This window comes from Cebus imitator, unplaced genomic scaffold (genome assembly GCF_001604975.1).
Source record: "Cebus imitator isolate Cc_AM_T3 unplaced genomic scaffold, Cebus_imitator-1.0 Scaffold41, whole genome shotgun sequence".
Taxonomy (NCBI): Eukaryota; Metazoa; Chordata; class Mammalia; order Primates; family Cebidae; genus Cebus; species Cebus imitator.
Genome location: NW_016107356.1, coordinates 9,640,572 through 9,667,093, shown reverse-complemented (window position 1 = coordinate 9,667,093; position 26,522 = coordinate 9,640,572). Strand labels below are relative to the sequence as shown.

The 26,522-nt window shown below is 41.7% G+C and overlaps 1 protein-coding gene across 1 annotated transcript in view; it reads right to left on the bottom strand.

Moving 5' to 3' along the window:
* The window catches only part of IGSF5 (immunoglobulin superfamily member 5), a 44,970-nt gene extending 18,675 nt beyond the window's left edge, over positions 1 to 26,295 (bottom strand). Inside the window, exons 1-5 of the mRNA XM_037737692.1 lie at positions 26,233 to 26,295; positions 19,635 to 19,713; positions 16,794 to 17,111; positions 11,718 to 12,017; positions 2,830 to 3,033 (exon numbers count right to left, since the gene is read on the bottom strand). Of these exons, the coding sequence (XP_037593620.1) occupies positions 2,830 to 3,033; positions 11,718 to 12,017; positions 16,794 to 17,111; positions 19,635 to 19,713; positions 26,233 to 26,295 (964 nt within the window). The remainder of the gene's footprint in view (positions 1 to 2,829; positions 3,034 to 11,717; positions 12,018 to 16,793; positions 17,112 to 19,634; positions 19,714 to 26,232) is intronic.
* Positions 26,296 to 26,522: the final 227 nt, after the last annotated feature.

Here is a 26,522-nt window from a genome sequence, read left to right as displayed (position 1 = left end):
AACAATGGGAACACATGGACACAGGGAGGGGAGCACTACACACTGGGATCAGTTGGGGGGAAATAGGGGAGGGACGGTGGGGGGTGGGGAGCTGGGGAGAGATAGCAAGAGGAGAAATGCCAGATGTAGGTGATGGGGAGGAAGGCAGCAAATCACACTGCCACATGTGTACCTATGCAACAATTTTGCATGTTCTTCACATGTACCCCAAAACCTAAAATGCAATAAAATAAATAAATGGGGGAAAAAAAAACTAGAGGAAGTAAAAAGCCCAAAAATCTGAGAGAGAAAAGAATGAGCAAAACACATAGACAAGTTATAAAAACATATAAAAACTGTTCTCAATCATACAAAAGGATGGAATAGTAGTTCAACCTCACTTATAGTAAGATAAAATCAAAACTATGCTGAGATGCCATTTCTTATTTACTTACCTTCCAGATTGGCATAACCTAAACAGTATGGTGACACCCTGTTGGTCAGGCTGTGGGGAATCGGGAATTCTCATGTGTTGCTGGTAAGCATGCAAATAGTACAACTTTCTGGAGGGAAATTTGGCAATCCATGACAAAACTACATATACACTTAGCTTTTGACCTAGCGATCCTACTTCTGAGATTTTACCCAAAAACTACATTTCCATAAATATGAATATACACAACGTTATTCATTGCAACATTGCTTATAATTGCAAAATACCGAAAATGATCTAAATGCTCACATATTGGAGAATGGTTGAATAAACCACGGTGCATCTACAATAGGATTACCATGCAACTGTAATAAGAAAGGAAGAGAATCTCAATGAACTGACATGGATTGATATGCAAAAGAATATCTGTAGTGTCCTGCCTTTCATGTAAGAAAGAAGGGAATATAAGAAAATATTCATGTGTCTGAAATTATTTTAAGTTATACTGCAGAGTGAATCACCCAATCACAAACCAAATTCATAGAGGAGCTAAGTCTAGACCGTTAGCTTAGTTAAGGCTAGACCATGCATTTTAGTGATATATTCCATGTAAAAGAGTTAGCACAGTGCCTGGCACACACACACACACACACACACACACACACACACACACAAAGTTATACACACACATTGAGTGGCAGTTAGTATTAATAAAACTTAAAATGTAGGTCAACTGACATGTAAGCTAACATCAAAACTCTGATCTTAAGAAAAATAATCTAACTGAAGAAAACGTTCAAATAGCAGTACATGACATTTTTAACCAAAGGAAGAAAAGTAAGGACATACACACATTCAGCACACGGAAGGTCCTGGAGCATTCTCATGATAAAGTGTCCGTAGGCCTCTGAAGTCACAAACTGCCTAATTCTATGACTAGCCCACCCAGTGTTCATGTGCCCACCGCACCCTTGATCCCAACCCCAAGCAAGGCTACTGCTTTCATAGAATGTGGGAGTATCACAGAGAACTTCGCTCTAAAGAAATATGGAATTATTTTTATTGATTGCATGGGTACTATTCTTTATCAACAGGAGATCTTATTTTTCTTTCTACCGCTCAATCAACATTCACCTACAAAGGGAGATTTAAAATTCTTCAAAATAGGAAGCAACCTTTTAATGTGCTCGGATATGTAGATATTATTCTAAAAAAAAACATAGCATCTAAATGACATTGTAATAGTTCTATATCCTTACAAATAAGCACAAAAATCCAATAATCAGTGTCTTTGGTGAGAAAGGCACTACTTCAATCATCTTTTCAAGAGCATGAAGATCTGAATCTTCCTGAGGGGTTGCATCAAGCCCCAAGGAAGCAACCCTCTTCCTTAAAAAAGTCCTTTTCTTCTCTAAGAATTTGCTGCCATCCCTTTCAAGAACTCTTAAAGCTGATGCATCTTTTGTTTTGGTTTTTATGTTATTGTTGTTGTCTCTCTGAGCTTTATTAAAATGCACTGACAAATAACAATTATATGTATTTACAGTGTACAATGTGGTATTTTGAGCTATGTACCCATTGTGAAATGATTAAATCAAGCTAATTCATATATCTATCACCTCACATATTCACTATTTTGTGGTGAGAATAAGATCTGTTCTCTTAGCAATGTTCAAGTACACAATACATTATAATTAATTACAGTCATCATGATGTACAATAGATCTACAGAATTTATTTTTCGTGTCTAATTGAAACTTTATACCCTCTGACCAACATCTCCCCAACCCCATTCCCACTCCCCCGTAACCACCATTCTACCTTCTGTTTCTATGAGCTTGGCTGTTTTAGATTCCACCTATAATCGAGATCATACAATATTTGTCTTTCTGTGTCTGGTTTATTTCAGTTAGAATAATGTCCTTTAGGTTTCTCTAGGGTGTAGCAAAGGACAAGACTGTCTTCTTTCTGAAGGCTGACTAGTAGTCCACTGTGTCTGTATACCACATTTTCTTTATCTACCGATCTACACAGGTTGATTCCATTTCTTGGCTATTGTGAACAGTGATGTAATGAACATGGGAATGCAGATATCTCTTCAATATGAAGATGTCATTTCTTTTGGACGTAGCTCAGTAGTGGGATTGCTGGATTATACGATAGTTCTATTTTAATTTTTTAAGGAGGCCCCGTACTGTTTCCATAAAGGCTGTCACAATTTACACTCTCACCAACAGTGCAACCACAACTTCACCAACACTTGTTATCTTTTGTCTTTTTTATAATAGCATTCTAACAGAGGGAAAGTGACATTGTTGTTCACCTATCTTTTGAAAGAGCTGATGAGTTTGTTAACTTCAACTGCTTATACCAAAAGCTCAAAAGTACATACACATCTAAATGAACAAAAAAGTCACCTCTTTTTCTTCTGCAGCAGCAGCAGCAGCAGCGGCAGCAGCAGCCGCAGGAGCAGCAGCGGCAGCAGCAGCGAATCGTAAGGGCGCACGTCAGCGTCAGGAGCAGGGCGCCTGATAGTCCAAGTGCAGCTTTGGCCCAAGTAGGCAAAGAAAAACCCAAGCCTGGTAAAAAAACTGGATAGCTACTTCTGCCTCCTCCAGCATCTAAAGGAGAAAAAAATATATTTTAGTGATACTGGCATTGCCTCGAATCCCAGATTCTGCCCCATTACCAGTTGCATTATGTTTTCTAATAATGTTATAACTATTCAGCCTGCTACAGCTAAGCCGTCACAGGACAAGTTTCTTTCAATGTGTTTAATTATTCAATACTCTACAGTACCTTCCATCACAATACTTATTTCTGCCAGTAAACAACTTCTTAGTAACCCAGTTCAAGTGTTGGCTGTTTAATGTCTCTAATATCCCTGAGAGGTAGATAAGGCAGGGCTGGGCTAACAATCCCCTAAGGCTGGCATAGTGGGGGTCACATTTGACATCTTTTGTTTAATCATGAAATACTTTTGAGCACTACTGCCGGACGAGATTGGAATAAAGACGTTTTGTTCTCCCTTCCATGTCCGCACTCGCCGGGAGTCCAGAGCCCAAGAAAACCAGGACATTTTGAGGGAGGCTCGCTTCTGAAGGAACTATGGTTCATGGCTTTTCACCCCAGCCCCATCCAACTCCCTGACCCTCAAATTTATTCCTTAAGCAGTAATTGCTTTTTCCAATGCTTTTCAGGAGGCACCTTCCTTAGTGCGTTCATTGGCCTCTTATTTTACCCAGTAGTTGGAGGTAAGAGGACAAAAGGGTAAGGTGAGACAGAGCAATCAGGAAGCAAGAGGGATGTGGGGAGAGAAGGAGAGAGGAAAAAGCCATTTTGATTCTTTTCCACCATGTCTTAGCCAGAGCTGCCGTGGCTTCACATGATTATCCAAATTCAAATTTAAGTTAATTAAAAATACGTGTCATTAAATATTCAGTGCCTCAGTTGCTGTAGCCAAGTGCTCAGTCACCACAGATGTAGAACATTTTTATCATCACAGAAAGGGACAGTATGGGAATGACACTGATGTTCCCAAGAGGGTCCTAATTCAGCACTGTACTTCTCCCCACCACAGCACTCTGAAGTCAAACTACACACATGTAAGTTGATCTGTTTAATTGTGAATTGTTATTTAACAAAAGGCTGTCACTCAACCCTGCATGCTTGGGTGGTGTCTTAATGTAAATACATGCTATTTCTTTAGAAAATATTGAAACTAGTCATTAGAGAATATTGAAACAGTAGACTTCCTATGAAGGAACATGGGGTTTGCTTGGAACTCAACGGCCATCCACCACTTTGGAACCGGAGACTAGAGTTGAAAATCAGCTCTTAGATGTTCTTCCTTAGAATTTTCCTTGAAAATTGACCTTGCAATAGTAGTTTGCTATTCCTGTGTCAAAGGTAAATGCTCAGAATAAGTTGCAGGAGTGATTACAGATAATCATTCATGCCCTGGTGTCTATAATTATGAACTACCTTGGTGCTAACTCATGGGCTAGCAAGGAATCAATTGCAGAATAACTCATACACATGTCTAAAAACAAGTGCTTAAATTCAGAGAACTCTTGTGCTTCGGCGAATTATACAATATAAAAAGATACTTGTCTTTTGCCCTTCTTGAAAAGCTTCTCTGCATTACCTGAGATGAGTTTTTTGATTTTTCTTATAAGAAATGTCAAATAATTTTGACAGTTCCTTTTTTTTAACATCTCATATTCATTGCCATCTCAAATGTCTGTGAAATCAATTGCCCCTTTCATTTATTCCTATATATACCTGCTACTGTCTAAACTGGGGACTCAGTCCCCTCAAGGTCAAGGACTACGTCTTATTTTTCTTACATCCCAAATACATATTAGGAACAATGGATATGTGATGGTTAATACTGAGTGTCAACTTGATTGGATTGAGGAATGCAAAGTATTGACCCTGGGTATGTCTGTGAAGGTGTTGCCAAAGGAGATTAACTTTTGATTCAGTGGGCTGGGAAAAGCAGACCCACCCTTAATCTGGGTGGGCACCATCTAATCAGCTGCCAGTGCAGCCAGGAGACATATATATATATATATCCTATTAGTTCTGTCCCTCTAGAGAAACCAGACTAATATAGGATGGATGGATGGATGGATGGATGGATGGATGGATGGATGGGTAGATGAATGAGTGAGTGAGTGGGTGGATGGGTGCATAGATGAATGGATGAAGAGACAGATTAAGAGAAAGTTCTCTTCTGACTCTACATGGAGAAGAGAAGTCTATGCACCAGGCAGTCAGCTGCAGCTGAACCAGATCTAGGGCTCACCTTTCTCCCCACAGTAAGATGCCCAGAGCAGAACTGTAGGATTATAAGAAAATCAAACTACTTTCCTAATGCTATCTCCACATCTCCCACCATCTGAGATGAGCTGGAACAGATAGAGACTCGTAAAGGGTTCTCCCGAAAATGGTGAAGAGGGAAGGAATAGATTACACCCTTCCCACCCCCAGAGTTGAAGCAGTAACACAAGCCAGACCCTTCACACGCAGCGAGCACATTTATCCCCTTGCTCCACAGACAGCAGAATCCCAAGCATCACCTGGAATACCATTGCACATGCAGATTCAAAGCCCGCCTCCAGGGACACAAAGTCAGGATATCTGGAATGATACCCCAAGTGATTTTGAGGCAGCGGGTTGGTGACCCACATTTTGGGAATCCCTTGTGTGCAGCCAAGATGTAAACACTGCCCATGCTACCCACAACATGACAGGATGCGCTCACACTGTCCCCCCCACAGGTGTGATAGCAAAACGATGAAGTCCAGAGTTGCCTCGATGATCGTCACAGTCCTGAGTTGAAAGTTGAACCACTGTGTGGGAGCTTTGTGACTCAGTTAAGAGCTTTAGGTTTCCTGTGGATGGAGCCAGTCAAATCTCATGACCAGCATTTCTTGCTGCATTATATTTGGCTCTAGCTCACTTGCCAGTAACAACTCCTGTCCCACCAGGCTGTTCGGCGGGGGGGGTGTGTAAAAGTTCTGAGAATGCTGTAAGCTACAATGCACAGGTTCAAGATGGCAGTGGTCATCCTCTTTCCAGTCTAATGGACTCTTACTAACTGAAGTTTGCAAATGTAGCAAGCTTTCTTAAAAGGGAGCTGACTGGGGTTAACCATTAAGGTCTGGCTCAAGATTTAAGAAATAGGCTTGAAATTCTCGCTGGCATAAGACAGCATGCTTGTTAACTTACTCACACACTCCCTATCAGCAGACTTTTCTTCTCCTACCACAGAGATTACGAGTGTGCCAACTTTCTTGAGTCTGGACATTACATTTCCTCTAATCTAGCACAGACAGAGCCTGCCTTATTTTCAGGGAATGCATGCTTAACAGAAGGGAAGGGACACTTTGCTGGGGGTGGTGACTGAATCAAGGGAGAGACTGAGGGCCAGAGGGACTTTAAACACTCTTTTGTCCCTTAATTTAACCACAAAGTCCAGAAAGTGATGCCTGTGCTCAGTCAAAAGCCCCAAACTCTGACCCAAATGACAGCTGGTGTTAGGAACCACATCACTTACTCTTTCGCTTGTTATTTGTTGTGACCACCCTCCATTGGAAGGCGAATTTTCCAAGGAGTTTTATGCCTAGGTGAGACTGAGGTCTCCCTTTAATCCAGTGGAGCCCAAATCTCCAAGTGGAGATTAAAGTACATGGTGCTTTAATAATGTACGAGTCAGCAAGAGGCATATTTAGTGCTGGAGATACACAGATAGACCTTTATTATTTTTATAACCATTTCAAATTTATCATATATAACATATATGTGTGTGTGTGTGTGTGTGTGTGTGTGTGTATATCCATAGGTATACACACATGCATGGATATTTTTGTTTAGTATGCGGCTAATTTTTTTTAAAAAGAGTGCATTTACTGTAGATTGAAAAATAGATCATAGCCATATATTATGGACAAATCAGAAATCTGACAGTGGACAGAGAACACAGACTCTTGGAATGATCTCATCTACAATCCAATCTTTTCATCATGCAGACAAGACACTCAGGGAGACGAATTAAACGGCACAGGGAGCCCAGAACAGGAAGCCACAGGGCCCCTGACTTATATCTTTCCATACTGCCATGCTTTGTCTCCAATGTGGAATAATCCTTCTGAGGAAAATATGGCCCAGATACGACATAAATATATTTGCATAAAGTCTACAGCGGGGTGCTGGTCTGTGTCTTATACACTATGGAGGGTGTGGGTGTGCCTGGCTCAAGGGGAATGGCGGCTTTGCTGGAGCAGATGAGTATACCTGAGTAACCCACACTCAGTGACTAAGGAAGATTAGCTCCAAGGTCCACGCTGCTTGCCTATCTCCCTATGCTCCATCACACCTCTGTGTGCTTGTTAGGGCCCCATGACTGACTTTACCATGTGCTTTAGTCTCCGCTTGGAGATTGTCCTTTCCCCATCTGTGAAGAAAAGGAAAATAGCATTTCCCAGATGCTCTCAAAGGAATGCATAGAGTTTTAAAAGGGTATAGAATTTCTTGAAACCAAATGTATTAATATAAAATGTCAGCACCAACATGTGCCAGGTACATATTAATACCAAATGTCATCACCATCAATCGTGTGCAAAGCACACTCCTGTGCCCATGAGAGGTGACACAGGAGATCTCCGAATTAACACTGTAAATGAGAACAACCACTCCCTCTCCAGTCCTGTGTGCTCTGGGGCAAGGACTGTTCTAAAATACAGGCTCAGAGAGGGTAAGTAACTTGCACAGAACACACAGGTAGTGATTGGGTGAGCTGGGATTGGAACCCAGGCTGTCTAATGTCCAAGTCTGTATAGACATAGCACTTGATCGGGCTGGATGGGAGCCCAGGACTTAGAGACTTTTTCAGTTCAGTAGCCCCCAAATCCTGGCCACCCATTAGAGGAATTTGGGAACATTTTTACAATTGCAATTCCCAGGCTCCACAAAAACCAATGAAACTAAACCCCCAGGAGGGACCTGAGCCTCCGCATATTTATGAAGAAGCTTCCTCTGCTGGCTCTGACCCACAGCTGGGAGAGAGAACTTCTCTATTCTTCTCCCACCCACATCACAGGTGAGAAAACTGAGCCCGTAAGGTTGCTGGCTTGCCCAAGGTTGCACTGTCAGTGCCACAGGAAAAGCCTAGGACTGCCACTTCTACTATACCCCTCTGCGCCCAAAATTGCCATTTCTCAAAATAGTAAGGTTATGACCAGGAATCACTACCTTCTACAAGGTGCTCATGTGTCCGAAAAACAGTGCTTCACGTTAACCATTTCACAACCTACCCACAAGTAAGTGCACAAAGAAAACCACCCCGAGGGGCAGGTGGCTCTAACAGTGCATGTCCCAAGATGGGGTGAGAGGGCCTCACTCTCTGCTTCTGGATACATCAGCAGTGCTTGAGGTTTGTGTCACTTCTGTAGTTAAGAAAATCAATTTCTAAAAAACAGGTCTGAAGCGAGCATCAGCCCTCCCAGTATGCTTCTCTCTAAAGAAACCTTTTGAACTATAAACCAGAAAGTATTTCATACAACCCTGTGGCTTGCCCTGATTGGATAGGCCTCCAAAGCTGATGTCATTCTTCTTTCAATGACTTGGAGGGACCATTTCAGAAATTAAAACAAATGCTTTGCACTTTTAGGAAATGGGTGGAAAAATGGATGTTTATCTGATTTCTGAAGAAGCCTGAATGGGCGCAGCCCCTTTAATTCTTGGCTCTCTGGAAACCTGGGTGTGCTCCTTACAGCCTTGTCTGGTCACCAGCTCTGCCAGCCAAGGCTGCAATGAAGTCTTCAGCTAATAAAACTTACATAAAACACACAACATGCAGCCAACCACCAGCTGCACTGGCTCTTGATGAATAATTTAGAAACAAATTACCCTTTTCCAAATGAGTCCAATAAAGTTAGACTCATTGCAAGCCTCCACTGGGCCTCCCTCTCCCAGCCGTCATGCCTCTGGCTGCTGTCATTAAGGCGCCAGTCTTGGTCTAAGAAGAATTCAGGTGAGTTAAACCTGATCAAGGGAAATTAAGAAATTGCTCCCTTTCCCTTCCACCATAAAAAGAAAACATTTGCTGGCAAGTCAGTCGCTAAAATCCGTCTCTCTAAGGTACCATCAATCAGGCCAGAACTCCTGCTGTATCATTACCTTGTTAAAATATATGCTTTAAACAGTCCATTTTATTCCATTTGGTGCTAATGGAATTTTTAAGAATCTTCCCTTTCAAAGCCTGGACCGTACGTTATCATATTTAAGTAGACTAACTTATGATATTTAAGGTTAGCTCCCTGGAGAAATGACTGATTCCAGGCGGGGACTTGGGAATGCAAAGTGAGTCTGGAAGACCTTACAGGTCCAGGTGCTGGAAAACTAACAGGAGGATGTTGGAAGGATGCCAGCACAGCTTGAAGGGACACTGATGGCCAAGTCTGGAGCAATCTGAGTGTCAAAATGAAAAATGACAGGAACAGATTACAGTGTGTTGAACAAAACTGAGTCCCTACTAAAATGCGAAAAAGAAAAAGGAAGAAAGAGGAGAGAAGTCTCTTGTTTAACAAAAGAAAGCCAATTACTAGATACAGAAAGAAGAATGGAGGCAGAAAATCACTCTTTACAACCACCGTAGAAGTCATTGATTCAGGCAATGATTTATCAATGAATGTAAAAGTTAGTAGGTGAAAAAAGAACAAAATCATCTCCTTTGCAAGGACATGGACGGAGCTGGAGGTCGCTATCCTTGGCAAACTAACGCAGGAACAGAAAACTAAATACTGCGTGTTCTTACTTATAAGTAGGAGCTAAATGATGAGAACACACAGACATATAGAGGGTAACAACACACACTTGGGTCTATCTGAGGGTGGAGGGTGGGAGGAAGGAGAGGAGCAGGAAAAAAAACTAATGGGTACTAGGCTTAGTACCTAGGTCATAAAATAATTTCTACAACAATCCCCTGTGACGCGAGTTTACCTATATAACAAACCAGCGTGTATAACCCTAAACTTAAAAGTTTCAAAAAACAATTTTGTTAGGTGAAAGACTGTGGGTAAACAGGGTATTCCCACAATATCTACTGATTACACATTAATTATAAAGGCAAAAAACGTACTTTTATGATGGATAAATTCAGGGTATGCCACCTTCACCAAAGGGTCAAACTTAGACCCATGTGAGTGAAAATTGTCATCCTGTAACCACATGACATTATCTATATCTTGCCAAAAATATGTAGCCTAAATCAAAGTATGTTGAAAATTTTAGACAAATCCAAATTGAGAGGCATCTTGCGAAAACAATCTGTACAAAATGTCCAAAAATGTTTGTCTCAGAAAAGACCCCAAAAAATGGGAGAACACCAAGTGAAGTTGAAGGCAGAGATGAGGGTGATGTTTCCACCAGCCAAGGAAGTGGAAGATGGCCAGCAACCACAAGGAAACAAGAGGAGAGGCAAGAAACAGAGGCTCCCTCGCAGCCCTCACGGGGAACCAGCCCGGCTGACACCGTGATCTCAGACTTCCAACCTCCAGGACCGGGAGAAAATCCCTTTCTCTTGTTTAAGCCACCAAGCCTGTGGTCTCCTGTTACGACAGCCACAGGACCTCATAGACCCTCCACATGGCTGCTCACACAGCAAGCAGTGTTTCCAGGTGAGCAGTTCCTGGAGACAGACTGCCTGGGGTTGCCCTGTCATTTACTCCCTCTACAGACCTGGGCAAAATCCCAACAGCACTGTCCCTGTCATCTTGCCTTTACAATAGGAATAACAGCAACACTCACTCATACAGCTGTCAAGCAGGTTAATTCTGTGACTATTTGAGAAGTGCTCAGAACGGTGCCTGACAACTTGGTAAGTGCTGGGAGTGCTGTTTCTTATTGTTGTTATTATTATTACTTGGCTTTGGCTGTGGCTTTGTTCTGAACTTTGGAAGATCTCAGGTAAAGATGTGGTCATGGTGGGAAAAGCTTCAGATGAGAAGCTTTTTTTTCTTCTTAGCTTCTAGGCCCAGCTCTACCACTGTGGCATGTGACCCAGAGGGAAGCACAGAATTTCTCCAGGCCTTGCTTCCTCTTTTGTAAAATGTTAAGTTAAAGTCAATCTCCAGCACCCCTGGTCCACCCTGGCCAGGCTGATTCAAAGCTCACAGGCTGTATGGGCCCTTTCAAGGAATGTGGTTAGAGTTTCCGTTATGCCAAACATCCCACAGCAGATTCTTTAGGCGGACCTGAGCTTTAAAGTTATGTCGCTTAGTCAAGTTAAACTATACATACAGGCTCGACACTTTCAAATACACTGTGGATTTGCTGGGTTAAAAAAAAATGAAGCATTAGAGTTCCACTTAGATTGGAAGAAATCCAGGGAGACCTGAACACCCTCCTGCAATACGAGGAGCTGCTGTCTCAGGGGGTGGGATCGAACTGAAACAGTGGTGGGTAAAAGCTAGAGAAAAAATGTTTAATTCAAGTATTTGTCTCCAAACTTGATGTTCTTTGATGATAAATAATTGCCAAGATTCTAAATGGTTTTCAAATGTTATTTAAAAAAAAAGAGAGAGAGAGAGAAGAAAAAAACTTCGAGATGGAATTTAAAAAGCCAATGAGGGTCCAGGATTATGAAGCTGACAGCAGATGTGATCAGCCTGATCACCCCTACCCGAAATCAAAGTCACCATATGATTGCTCCAGGCATTGTGGATGAAGCAGCATTCTACATAAGATTTAAGCATGAAACAATCATTCGTTTCATATAAAGCAGAAAGTCTTCACTTACCTCGGTGAGGCCGCATCACAGTGAGATTTACAGTTGCAGACTTGGAGGCCTGCAGGCTCTTCAAGGTAGCCACGCAAGTCAAAGTCCCATTGCCCTGTGGGATCAGATCCAGGATGCTCACTGCACTCTGAAGGTCGCTGGGCTCCGGAGCAAAATAATAGCTTGAATGGCTGACCAGGGCACCGAGCTCCCAGAAAATATCCGGGAGCACGGGCCAGTTCAAGGCTCGACAAGTAACTCTACAAGGTTCATTCTCAACGACTACAAGATTATCATTGGGAATGAACAACTCTCCCATAACTAAAGAAGAAAAGAGAGAAACACACTGAACACATGACTGTGCCTCTCACTTCTAAGGTTTTATTTTTCTTTCTTTTCTTTTTTAAAGATTTTTCTTTCTTTTCTTTTTTGCTTCAAATCACATTTTGTGAGACCTATTTTCCCAAGCTCAAAGAGGCTGTATCTCTGCTAGGAGATCTTAACTCAGATTTTATCTGAGTCTTTTTTGTACACCTGCTATGGTCTCTGAAGAAGGTGAGGTTGCTCACAAGAAAACACAAAGTTACACAGAAAATGCTTCATAAAAATCAGAAACCAGGGGGAAATAATGATACAGGAAACAAAAAAGGGAGTGCATGCCATAAGAGGCTACACAATCTCTGAAGGAGCTCCAAAGTTATCTTGGGCTGCCCAGGGAGCAAAGGGAAAAAGAGAAACGAGCTTCACCTTCTCGCTGTGAGGAGGATACAGCCCAGGGTGGGACACAAGTCTCCCCAGGAGTTTTGGTCAATTAGATACATTTTATTTATTTCTGGGTCATATAGTCTTAAACATAACTTCCTATGATATTGACTTAACATAGGTTTCTCATTACAAATTAAATCAAAATCCAATCTAATCTTTACAGAAATAACTAAACCAAATCATGTATCAGAATAGCTTAGATAAGCTATTTTTTATTTTTTAGAACACCCTTGCATAGGTCAGTGTTCACACTGCAAATAACACATATGAAAATAATACTTGTTTTCACAGGTATTACTAAACAACCTGAGAATTGGCCCCAGTAAAGACACAGCCTTAGTGAAATGTACATTTTATATATATGTGTTGAGATAGAGAGAGAGAGAAATGTCCAAGCTAAACATGCTGAAACTCTGGGCCACACAACATAATGGAAAGAATACTGGACTAAGAATCAAAAAATCTGTTTTCAATACTGGCTCTACCAGAAAATTGTCATCCCTTTGGGCAAGTCACTGAATTTTTCCTGGCTCTCTTTTTTGTACTTACTGAATGACATAGTTTGACCAGATCAGCAGTTCTCAAACACGTTGGTTTCAGTACCTTTTATACTCTTCAAAATCATTGAGGACTCCAAAGACCTTTCACTTATGTGGGTTTTAGCTAGTAACAATTTTCGTATTTGAAATTAAAATTAAACAGTTATTTTAAATATGTATTTTAAAATAATTTATTACGTGTAAATTTTGATTAGCATATTTTCATGGAAATAAATTACACTTTTAAACAAAAAAAATAAGAGGAGTGACATTGTTTTATACTTATGCAAATCTCTGTAATGTCTGGCTGGATTCTCATAGTTGTTTCGTCAGTCTGTTGCAATATACTGCTTTGTTTGAAGAATGTAAAGAAAACTTGACTTCACACAGATATGTAGTTGGAACAGTGAGGAGTATTTAATAGCTTTTTCAGATAATTGTGGATATTCTTGAATACTGTTACCAAAGCTTACTTTTTTTCTTTTTCTTTGTTTTGTTTTGTTTGTTTGTTTTTGAGATGGAGTTTCTCTCTTGTTGCCCAGGTTGGAATGCAATGGCATAATCTTGGCTCATGGCAACCTCTGCCTCTCGGGTTCAAGCGATTCTCCTGCCTCAGCCTCCCGAGTAGCTGGGATTACAGGTATGCACCACCACGCCTGACTAATTTTGTATTTTTAGTAGAGATGTGCTTTCTCCAGGTTGGTCAGGCTGGTCTCAAACTCTTGACCTCAGGTGATCCATGTGCCTCAGCCTCCCAAAGTGCTGGGATTACACGCATGAGCCACTGCGCCCAGTGCTTTTTTCTTTAAGAGATGGAATTTCACCACGTTGCCGAGGCCGGTCTCAAACTCCTGGGCTCAAGTGATCTGCCTGCCTGGGCCTCCCAAAATGCTGGGATTACAGGCGTGATTCACCATTCCTAGCTGAGGTTTCTTAAGTGTTTGTTACACAGTGGAATCTGAAACTCTATCAAGGAACTTTCATTCTCCGTTACATTAAAATCCATTGCATTATCTGGCACTTTGAATGGACCTTTTACCCTTGCATGATTTTGTTACACTTCAGTCATTTGGAAAATGCTGGTCTGCTGAGTCATGAAGACCTTCCCAATGTACAGTGGAAAGCTCTCCTGTGCACTTGTGAAAAAGGCAACAATAATACAAATCTTCATATTATTATAAAATCAATCATGACTTCACAGACCACCCTGAAAGGATCTAAGGGTACACCGAGGAGTCCCCAGACTACTGTGAACTGGGTCAGCTCTGAATTATTCCTTCCTGAATATTCCCTTGGAATAAGAGAGGCACTTTGCTAATTCAAGAGCTACTGTAAATGCAACAAGGAGTGGAGAAAGGGTTTGTCCCTAAAGTCTAAAGCGTTTTGTGTTTGTTGTTTTGTTTGACAGAGGGGTGGTTTAAGATGTCAGAGCTGGGAAGAACGATATTGCCTCAGTTAATAACAGAAGCTCTTGAACTCAAGTCCTTGAGGCCCTCAAAACATAAGAGGTCTAGAGTTTGGTGTGTGATTACTAGTTGGTGCATAAGGCAGTAAGTGGACCAGCTCAACAACCTACAGGTTTTCCTTTTTCTATACACAGTTGGGATTCCACTTTTCCCCACTGGCTTTCATAAAGGTTTTGCAGTAGCATGACAAACACTTTATACAAAAGTGATACTAGAATATTCACATGGATTTCAGATGACTCAATTTGGAGTTATGTTATTTCTATTTTGTTGACATATAATGAGGGGGAAAAAATCATAGAATAATTCATGATTGTTTCCTCTCTTTTTTTTCTCCCTTGAGGGAGACCCTGTTGCTAGGAGAACATTTGCTCTGCTAGGATCTAAGTGCCATTCAGAGCAATGAGATGAGGATACCAGGATGGAGTTCTGTCCCAGCTCTATGGGTTCCTCTCGCAATGTCTTGGAGAAGTCTTTGCCTTCTCTAGACGCTTGCTTTTCCATCTATATTAAAACCAAAAACTACCGTAATTACCAACACATAAAAAGGCATGTTATGGGTATTCAGACAAATTTGTAGACTTGTAACTTTGGGAAAAGATGCTACAAAAATCACATGGTTTCTGAATGTGATGTGTCGTAAGTATAGGAATAAGAAGCCATACCTGTGATGCTGTGTTTCCCTGACCCAGGCCCCCCTCCTCTCTTGCTTTCCCATTTTGTCTACCACCTACAGACCCGGAAGCACATCTCCAATGGCACCTTCTCCATGAACTCATCCACGAAGGCTTTGCCGACTCTGTCAGCTGCCCTCCCAATGGGAACCCGACCTTGTCTTTCCATCTGACTTGCCAGCATCTGGGTGGCTGGCATCCTATTATTTGTGCAGCTTGCATTCTGCACTCTTCTTGTGAGGTTCTAAAAGAAAGGAACTGTGTCTTATTCTATTCCTCTTTGAGTCACTCTTAAATACCCAACACAATGGCATGCTTTTATTGGGAACACAATAAATAATGGCAAACAGCTGTACAATGATTGCTACGAGCCAGGGGCGGTAAAGGCTTTACATAGACCTACTCATTTGACACCACGGCAGCCCATGATGAGGACACTAGGACTCAAAGTCATTAAGTAATTGTGTCCAGGGTCATGCTTTGTCATAAAACAGTAACATGGACCCAGGCAGCCAAGCCCCAAGTCTGCACTCCTGACCACTACATTACTCTGGCTCCCAACTTAATGTGCAGGGAGTTGAATCAGACAGGACTTTGGAGTCATCAAATCATCCTTAGTCATTTTTTCACCTGATCCACACAGCAAGCCCACGAGGTGGGCTGGGAAGGTTCATCTCCAGGTTAAAGATGAAGAAATTGAGCCATCTCAGTGGTCTCTCTGACAGATAACTGATGCAGCCAAAACCAGAATTTATATTTTTGATTCTCTTTTCCTGTATTCTTTCCTTTATATCACAAATTATCATAATAAGAATCTGGTCATGCAAAATAGGCCAACAGTCCTAAATAGCCTTATAAAATCACTTATTTAGAAAATATCATTGTGTCCCTAATTAAACTACACAAAATTAAAAACAAAATTAGAGACACACCCATTTAGCTAAATTTCTAAAGTAAAAAATCATTTTTTAAAACACAAATAGAAATAGGTAGACATGTCTCCACCAAATGTTATCAAATCTGATTTGATAGAAACATGCATATGGACAGAATCTTTGGAAATTTCTTCCTAACAAGCAAATACATAGATATAAGAAGTAATTTCTAAGATATAATATCTTCTCTTATAAGAAATGCTGCCATAGAAATCAGGAACTCTATATCTTTAAATGGAATATAAACACACTTTTAAAGAATGCAAAGTGATTAAATTTTGGTACGACTATTCCAAATCTTTGTAAAGTATCTTTTACGTTTTTTCACTTTGTAACATTATCTTCAGCACTCCAAAATTAACTCTAAAAATGAAAAATAAGCTATTATTATCAATTTTGTTTGCCCTTTTCTTTTCTCTCAGTGACTTGATATATTTGGAGAACACAAAACTTTGACTATTATGACTATCCCACTGTAGTTGGGAGCAGGGTACAGAAATATGTTGGGGAGAGTCAGCTGGGATCCACAAAACATTGTGAGGTCTAAAAGAAAGAACCTCACATTCATCAGTTCAGAATAGTCGTAGGTCAACACCAACTGAAGGTAGACCATATCTGCCATCATACATGGCATGAATTTTAGAAGGTCCTTCCTGCCCTATGACATTTAACCCAATGGACTTCAGACGCTGCATTCGGAAGCCACCTGCATACACACCTTGGACCGTAAGGAAAGCAGACCCATGCAGGAGACTGTTCTGGAGGCTGCATGTGATGTGCCCTGAATCACTGGGCTGCACGTTGTGGATGATCATCTCCGAGGTGAAGTTCCCACCCTGATCATACCTCTTGGAGGTGAAGCGGTCATTGGTGATGATGGGCTCCGTGGGCCGGATGCTCAGCACCACCATACCGTTGAGTGCCCACATGATGAGCTGCCAGCCCTGGGAGACAGTGCAGTTGAAGCGAGCCTGGGAGCCCTTCAGGACTGTTACATTTTGGGGGCCTTCTATGACTCCATAACCAGATCCAGAACCTGGAAAGCAGCCAGTTTTTCAAGTTGGCAAGTGAGTGGATCTCCATAAATCAACTGTGTGCTGTAGCCTTTCTGTATTTACTGGTGGTAACTCCTGCGGTATCCATCCAGTGGCTCAGACTGTGTGTCTTTTAGATCCTAACACCAGCTCTCCTGGGCAGACCAGGAGCTTCTAGTGGAAGCCACTGCTATGCTCTCCTTTCCCCCAGCTCTACAGCTGTATTGGGTTAAACAGAATTCCTCAAAAACTCATGTCTACTGGATCCTCAGAATGAAACCTTTGAAAATAGGGTCTTGGCAGATGTAATTAGGTAAGGATCTCAAGATGAAATCAACCTGGGTTTGGAATGGGCCCTAAATCCAATCACAGGTGTTCCTATCAGAGGAAGGCAGAGTGAGATTTGAGGCACAGAGGCCTGCAGAGAAGAACACCGTGTGAGGACGGACGCAGACTGGAGTGATGCTGCTACAGGCCAAGGGATGACAAGGACTGCAGCAACATCAGGAGTTCAGGAACGGGCATGGAATATCTTTCCTCAGCCTCCATAGAAAAACAATTCTGCCCAGCCAGGCACGGTGGCTTATGCCTGTAATCCCAACACTTCGGGAGGCTGAGGTGAGCATATCACAAGATTGGGAGTTCAAGACCAACCCGACCAACATGGTAAAACCCCGTCTCTACTAAAAATATAAAAAATTAGCTGGGCATGGCGGTGGGCCCCTGTAATCTCAGCTACTGAGGAGGCTGAGGTAGGAGAATCACTTGAACCCAGGAGGCAGAGGTTGCAGTGATTCAAGATTGTGCCACTACACTCTAGCCTGGGTGGCAGTGTGAGACTCTGTCTCAAACAAACAAACAAAAAAAAACAAAAACAAAAACCTCTGCCAACTGGCAACATCCCAGGATTTGCATTCACAGTAGTGGAACTGGGATGAAACTCAGACTTCCCCACTCTGAATTTCATACTCTTTTCCTTCTGATGTCATTCAGAGTTTATAGCAAGAAGACGCCCTGGCAGACCACATACTGTGGCTTCTTCTTGTTGTTGCCCACCACATCAGTGAGACTGCAACATGTCCTACTACCTTCTGCCGTTGTGGGATCCCCGTGGGTGAACCAAGCAGCCTGCCATCACATACACTAGGTAGCCTGAAACACTGCAGCGCCTCCCTTTCCTTCCGCCTTGTAAAGTCAAATGGCAAGGCAGGCAGGGCATGGTGGCTCACGCTTGTAATCCCAGCACTTTGGGAGGCTGAGGAGGGCAGATGACCTGAGGTCAGGAGTTCGAGACCAGCCTGGCCAACATGGTGAAACCCCATTTCTACTAAAAGTACAAAAATTAGCCAAGCTTGGTGGTGGATGCCTATAGTCCCAGTACTCAGGGGACTGAGGCAGAGAATCACTTGAACCCGGGAGGCAGTGGTTGCAGTGAGCTGATATTGTGACACTGCACTCCAGCCTGGGAAACAGGGCAAGACTGTCTCAAAAAAAGAAAAGAAAAATGGCAAGGCAGGTTCTGAAAAACTGTCCTTACAGCCCTAAAGGTTTCTGGGGAGGAATCACACCATTGGACACGCAGTAGCACTTTAGCACTTCACCTGCATACCCAGGTGCATTGTGGGAGCAGAGCTGCCCCTGCTAGAACAACAGGTGAAGGGGAAGGAGGAAGTCACCACCAGGAACAGGCCCTGCAGAAGCAGGACCAGGAAACGAGGATGCCAGGGTTGAAGAGGGGGCCCACCGGCTTGGGAGAGGCAGAAATGAAGAAGGAGAGAGTTCACTAAGGCTAAGCCAGAGTTTGGATAAACATGATTACTGCTCTTTGTTTTGTCCCTGGACGTGATAAAAAAAAAAAAAAAAAAAAGAATTATTCAGATTAGGTATTCTCCCTGAGCTCAGGCAAGCCTTTCTGAGCCCAGATCTCTTTGATCTTTGATTTTTAAGTCTGAGAAATGGAAGTTAGAAACAATTCCCCCCAGGGAAGCCAGAGGGCATTTTCCATGGACTCTGAATTGCATGTTAAGAAGAAGAGAAAAAGCCCAGTCTATGCCTCGAGTGTCCATGCTGTAATAACCACACTCTTCCTGCACTCCTGCCTCAGTCCCTGGCAGTCTAGTGGACAGAGCCCAGCAGGGTGAGTGTGGGGACGATGGGCTGGGTGAGCCCCAGCCTTGCCCTGTGAGAAGCCTGGGCCACACAACGCCAACAGAACAAGTATCCCTCTGAAACTACAGTTCCTTCCAGTGCCTTGTGTGAAGTGCTGAACTTAGTTCACTCCAAGGCCACTCTTTATGTACCCCAGAGGCCACACGTGTCACTACAGAAATCATACAATCTGTGCAAGCCACATAACCCTCTTCTGCAGATGGGAGGTGAAAAGGAGGGAGGAGGGAGCTACACCCCTCCTTGACTTTGATTTGACCTTCAGATGAAACAAGAGGCATCCAACCCTAAACACCAAATTCCCCCAACACCCCAAGTGGACGTCAGTGAACAGCCCACCAAGCTCAGGAGATCCTTACCTGCCAGCCCAGCCAGGATGACCAGCATGGTCAGCACAGAATTCCTGCAGCCCTGCATCTCCATATGTTCTTCCTGGCCCTGGGAAAATAAAGCAAGCAGATAATAGCCCATCACTGATAAGTATCTACTGTTCAGAAGTCTTCTGCGCCACCTCCCACAGCTGGTGTGTGCCTGTGGACACATTAGATCCACACATTTCAGTGTGGACAGTGGTAGCCTCACCTGGGGTACAGTGACCCATACCTGTAATCCCAGCACTTTGGGAGGCCGAGGTGGGTGGATCATTTGAGGTCAGGAGTTCGAGACCAGCCTGGTCAACATGAAACCCCGTCTCTACTAAAAATGGAAAAATTATCCCAGTGTGGCAGTGTGCACCTGTAATCCAAGGTACTTGGGAGGCTGAAGCAGGAGAATTGCTTGAACCCAGGAGGTGAAGGTTGCAGTGAGCAGAGATGGCACCATTGCACTCCAACCTGAGCAACAGTGAGACTCCATCTCAAAACACACCACACACACACACACACACACACACACACACACACACACACACATTCTTGGGCCCATCTCAGACCTCCTAAATCAGAAACCCCTGGGGTGGGCCCAGAAATTTGGAATTCAACAAGCCCCCCAGGTGATTCTGGTGCCTCGTCAAATTTGAGAATCACTAGATGAAATCATCTTACCCCACCCATAAGCCCACCTGCATCACGAAGAGATGTAGATGGTATAGACTTACCCCTGAAGTACTAACCAAAATGCAGAGCATGGGCTTATTACACTCATTTCAATCACTGAGAAAAAAATCCTGCCCTTATGAGCTCACATTCTCAAAAGGGAAGACAGGCAACCAAATGAATAAATAGATGATACAGCCTATTAGAAGGTGGCAATAGGTGTGGGGAAAAATAGGGCAAGGAGGGGGACCAGCTACCATTTCAAACAGGGTCGTCGGGGAAAGGCCCCGGGAAGGTGCACCCTGCACAGTGAATGAGATGAGACCATACCACTGCATTGGACACCTGCAGGAAGAACTTTCCCAGCAGAGGAAACAGCAGGTGCTAAGGCCCTGGTAGGGACTGTGCCTGCTGGGCTTGATGAACTGTAGAGAAGGCTCTGAGGCAGAGCGCGAGGTGGGTGGAAGGGGTGAGGCCAGAGTTCAGGGAAGTCAGGATAGATAGGTAAGGCCTGGCCAGCCCATTGACAGCACATGAGGATTCTGCCATGTGCACCTCTTGTTCCTTCCTTCCAACCCCCACCCCCTTGTTTTTTGATGCCTTCTTGGTCACCCTCCACCCTTGCATTTTTTCTTTTTGTTTTTTTCTCTCCCCTAGAAGAGGCTTATCCAAGGCACTCACCAGTACTGATGTGTCCTCCTGGAAGATTCAGGATTAGATCACCTATATGCTAGACATGTCATGAACCACCTGCAAAACAACACTCCTTAGCCTCAGGAAAGGGTCTCTTTATTTCAAACATTCATCCATAGCACCAATGTGTGGAGTCCAGTGACCTGGATGGTTCTCATTTCAGCTTTGGTATCTCTACACATTACACGGCCCTGCGAGGCTCGTCCACCCGTCCCTCCAGAATATGAGGTGCCAGGTTTGAGGCAAGACTTTATAATGTGTTGACACACACATCCAGGGCTCCAGTCCCCTTTCTTTCCTGACAGGCCCTAGAAGGCAGACCCCCAGCCAACATAGAAGCATAAATACAAGAACTGAAATTGTGATGGGAAAACAACAGCCACACCTTGACCTGTGGGCATCTCATCTAAGTTACTGAATGAAACCCAGAGTGTCAGTGTAAAGGACAGCAGAGATGCTCAGGCTGATGACCCACGTTTAACATTTAAGTGCATTACTGGGTATTCACAGACTTGAGAAGGAATGTGGAGTTTCCGACCCTTTGTTTCTCTGAAGTCTTTGAAAAGCAAAATTCAACATGTGCACTAAACTATAACTACTCATGTCCATAACTTAAGGTTTGAAATACCTGCAGCACCATTCCATTGTGGGACCCAGCCTGTTACAATAATCTATGATAGACTCAGCAAATTCCTACAAATATGCCTCAGTAGCAAGTTGTACGTCAGCTGTACACAAACCAAAATGAAATCACAGCCTTCCCAGATTGATCCAAGATCTAGAATTATGAAGTGTCAAATAAATCATTTACTAATTGTCAAGGTTTGATTAACACAACTCCACAAGTAGTTACCTGGAATGCCAGCCTCTAGCAGAGGATAAAGGAGAAATTGAGTCATCTAGTTATAAAAAATTACATATTTTACCAAAAGTAGTCATTGCCAAGTGTGAACCCAGTGTTATAGGAAATATTGCAGTAATAGATTGAGGTCCATTAGGAAAGACTTCTAGTCCCTGATAAATGGGTAGAGTCAGGCAACAGACTAAGAACAGATTGCTTAACTTACTCAACACACTCCATTCTGCCAACATCCTCACATGTCATCTGTATTTTAACTCTGTATGAAAGGAGAATCTAGCGGAATCACAGGGCAGGCAGTGCAAAAACACCCTTAGAGCTCCAGAAATCAAACAGTGAGGTTACTACATATATGGATTTGAGAAAGGATAGCATTTGAAGGGTGTATGCAGTTGGAACACTGTCATAAAGCTGATTTCAAGTTTAACTGAAATCAAACGAGCTGCTTTCATTAAATAAAAACGTATGCCTGGTATTGTTCATTAATATCCCTATGGGGTAGTTGAATAGGACTTGAGATTTAACTTCTCATTCATTTCATTAAAGCAGACTTGAATTACCCACACTTAGTTGAAAAATCTTTCTTTCTTAAAGTCTTTAGTTTTATTAAATTGTATTAAATAGACAAGATTTAGCCACCCACCAAGTCCTCCCTGTCCTGACAAGAGGCAAACACACTCAGAAGATCAGCCAGGACTCACCAAGCTAGTCCTCTCAGAAAGAAAATTGGTGCATTTGAGATCACACTTAATTAGCCCCTTATTTTTAGACTCTCATAAATAGCTTTATAATGGAATCTTTAAAAGTGCCAGAAAATGTTCTGTTTGGGGCAACAGCAAGAAGGTCAAACACAAACATAACAGGGAACAAGTGTCTGCTCAGGGTTGGTGGGAAATAGCCATACAGATTCCTCAGCGGAAACCTTACAAGTCAGAAGGGATTGGAGTCCTATCTTTAGCCTCTTTAAACAAAATAATTGTCAGCCAAGAATTTTGTAACCAGCAAAACTAAGCTTCATAAATGAGAGATAAAGTCTTTTGCAGACAAACAAATGCTGAGGGCATTTGCCACTACCAAACCAGCACTACAAGAAATGCTAAAAGGAGTTCTAAATCTTGAAACAAAAGGTTGATATTGGACCAAAATAGAACCTGCTTAACGCATAAATCTCATAGGGTCTATAAAACAGTAACACAATTAAAAATAGAAGCATATAGGTAACAACTTACATGATGAATACAACAGTACCTCACATCTCAATATTAACCCAATGTGAATGGCCTAAATGCTCCACTTAGGAGATACAAAATGGCAGAATGGATTCAAAAACAAAGAAAAATAACCAAATAACTGCTGTCTTCAAGAGATTCAGCTAACACCTAAGCATTCACATAAACTCAAGGTAAAGAGTTGGAAAAATATATTTCACACAAATGGAAACCAAAAGCAAGCAGGAGTAGCTATTCTTATTTTAGATGAAACAGAATTTAAAGCAACAACAGTTGAAAAAAAAGACAAAGAAGGATATTGTATAGTGATAAAAAGATTAATCCAACAAGAAGATATTACAATCCTAAATTTATATGCACCTAATACTAGAGCACCCAGATTTAAAAAACAGGTACTACTAGACCTAGGATATTAGATAGACAGCAACACAATAATAGTGGGGGTCTTCAATACCCGACAGACAACAGTAGACAGATCATCAAGACAGAAAATCAACAAAGAAACAATGGATATAAACTATACCCTAGAACAAATGGACCTAACAAATATTTACACAACATTCTTCTCAACAACTGTAGAGTATACATTTTTCTTATCAGCATATGGAACATTCTCCAAGATAAACCATATGATAGGCCACAAAACAATCTCAATAAATTTCAGAAAATCCAAATTATATCAAGTATCTTCTCAACCACAATGGAACAAAACTGGAAATCAACTCCAAAAGGAATACTCAAAACTATACAAATACATTGAAATTAAATAATCTGCTTCTGAATGATTTTTGGGTTAACAATGAAATCAAGATGCAAATTAAAAATTTCTTTGAAATGAATGATAATAGTGAAACACATATCAAAACCTCTGGGATATAGCAAAAGCAGTGCTAAAAAAAAGAAGTTCATAGCATTAAAGGCCTACATCAAAAAGCCTGAAAGAGCACAAATTCACAATCTAATGTCACATCTCAAGGAAACAGAGAAACAAGAACAAATTAAACCCAAACCCAGCAGAATAAAAGAAATAACAAAGATCAGAGCAGAACTAAATGAAATTGAAACAAAAAAATACAAAAGATAAATGAAACAAAAAAACTGGTCCTTTGAACAGACAAACAAGATTGATAGACTATTAGTAAGATTATCCAAGAAGAGAGAATATAAAAATAAGCTCGATTAGAAATGAAACTGGAACTATTACAGCCAATACCACATAAATACAAAAGATCATTTAAGGCTTCTATGAGCAGCTCTATGTGCACAAACTAGAAAATCTAGAAGAAATTGATAAATTCATTGAAACATACAATCCTTCTAAATTAAATCAGGAAGAAATAGAAACTCTGAATGGACAAATAACAAGCAGCGAAATTGAATAAGCAATTTTTTTAAAGGCCAGCAAAACAAAGTCCATGACCAGATGTATTCACAGCTAAATTGTACCAGGCATTCAAAGGAGAATTGGTACCGATCCTACTAAAACTACTCCAAAAGAAAGAGAAAGAGGGAATCATCCCTAAATCATTTCATGAAGCCAGTATCACCCTAATACCAAAATCAGGAAAGTATATAACAAATAAAGAAAACTATATACCAATATCCCTAATGAATGTAGATGCAAAAGTGGTCAACAAAATACCACCCAACAGAATCCAGTAGTACATCAAGAATATAATACATCATGATCAAGTGAGTTTCACCCCAGGGATGCAGGGATGATTTAATATATGCAAGTCAATAAATGTAATACATCATATAAACAGAATTAAAAACAAAAACCCATATGATCATCTCAATACATGCAAAAAAAATCCAAAATAGGCATAGAAGGGACTTAGCTCAAAATAAAAAAATGTCATATATGACAAACCCACAGCCAACATCATTCTATATGAGAAAAAGTTGAAAACATTCCCCCAAGAACTGGAACAAGATAAGGATGCCCCACTCCACCACTTTATTCAACACAGTACTGGAAGTTCTAGTCAGAGCAATCAGACAAGAGAAAGAAATAAAGGCATCCAAATTGGAAAAGACAAAAACAAACTGTTATCGTTTGCTGATTATATGATTGTATACCTAGAAAACCCTAAAACTTGTCCAAAAATCTCCCAGATCTCATAAACAAATTCAGTAAAGTCTCAGGTTACAAAATCAATGTATATAAATCAGTGGCACTTATACACTAACAATGACCAAGCTGAGAGTCAAATCAAGAACTCAACGTCTTTTACAACAGCAAAAACAAACAAAAACTTAGCAATATACTTAACCAAGGAGGTGAAAGTTCTCTACAAGGAGAACCACAAAACACTGTTGAAAGAAATCATAAACACAAACAAATGGGAACACATGCCTCGCTCATGGATGGGAAGAATCAATGTTGTGAAAATGACCATACTGCCCAAAGCAATCTACAAATTCAGTGGAATTCCCATCAAAATATCATCATCATTCTTCACAGAGCTAGAAAAAATAATCCTAAAAATTATATGGAACCAAAAAAAGAGCCCACATAACCAAAGCAACACTAAGCAAAAGAACAAATCTAGAGGCTTCACATTACCCGACTTCAAATTATAATACAAGGCTATAGTTACAAAAACAGCATAGTACTCACATAAAAATAGGCACATCGACTAATGGAACAGACATAGAGAATTCAGAAATAAAGCCAAATACTTACAGCCAACTGATCTTCAACCAAGCATACAAAAACACAAACTGGGGAAAGGACACCCTATCAAATAAATGGTCCAGGGATAATTGGCAAGCCATACACAGAAGAATGAAACTGGATTCCCCATCTCTCACCTTCTACAAAAATTAACTCAAGATAGATGAAAGACTTAAATCTCAGACCTGAAACCATAAGAATTCTAGAAGATGACATCAGAACAATGCCCTGGACATTAGCTTAGGCAAAAAATTAATGACCAAGACCTCAAAAGCAAATGCAAAAAATAAAATAAAATAAATGGAACCTAATTAAGCTAAAAAGTTTCTGCACAACAAAAGAAATAATCAGCAGGAGAGAGATCCAAGATGGCTGATTACTAGCAGCTCAGGATTGTTGCTCCCAGTGAAAGCACAGAGAACGAGAGGATGCCACACTTTCAGACGAATTTTTGTTGCTCACGGACCAGGAGATTCCCAGTGGAGGAGCCCCACGGGTCGCCAGCGCGACTCTTGTGGCTGGCATGGCGGTTTTGCCAGCACCCCAGTGCAGCGGTTCTTGGTGCAGAGTAAATGGGACTGGGTCCCCTTTTGGTCGACGTTTGGAGCTCCAGGAAGGCAGAGTCGCCTATTCAGCTGATTGGAAAAGGGACTCAAGAAGGAAGACAGACCCAAGATTCCCAGGCAGAAAAGCACCACGAATCTTAACGCCGCTGTTTTGGCCAGCGCAGTGGGTTGCTCAGATTCCGGCGC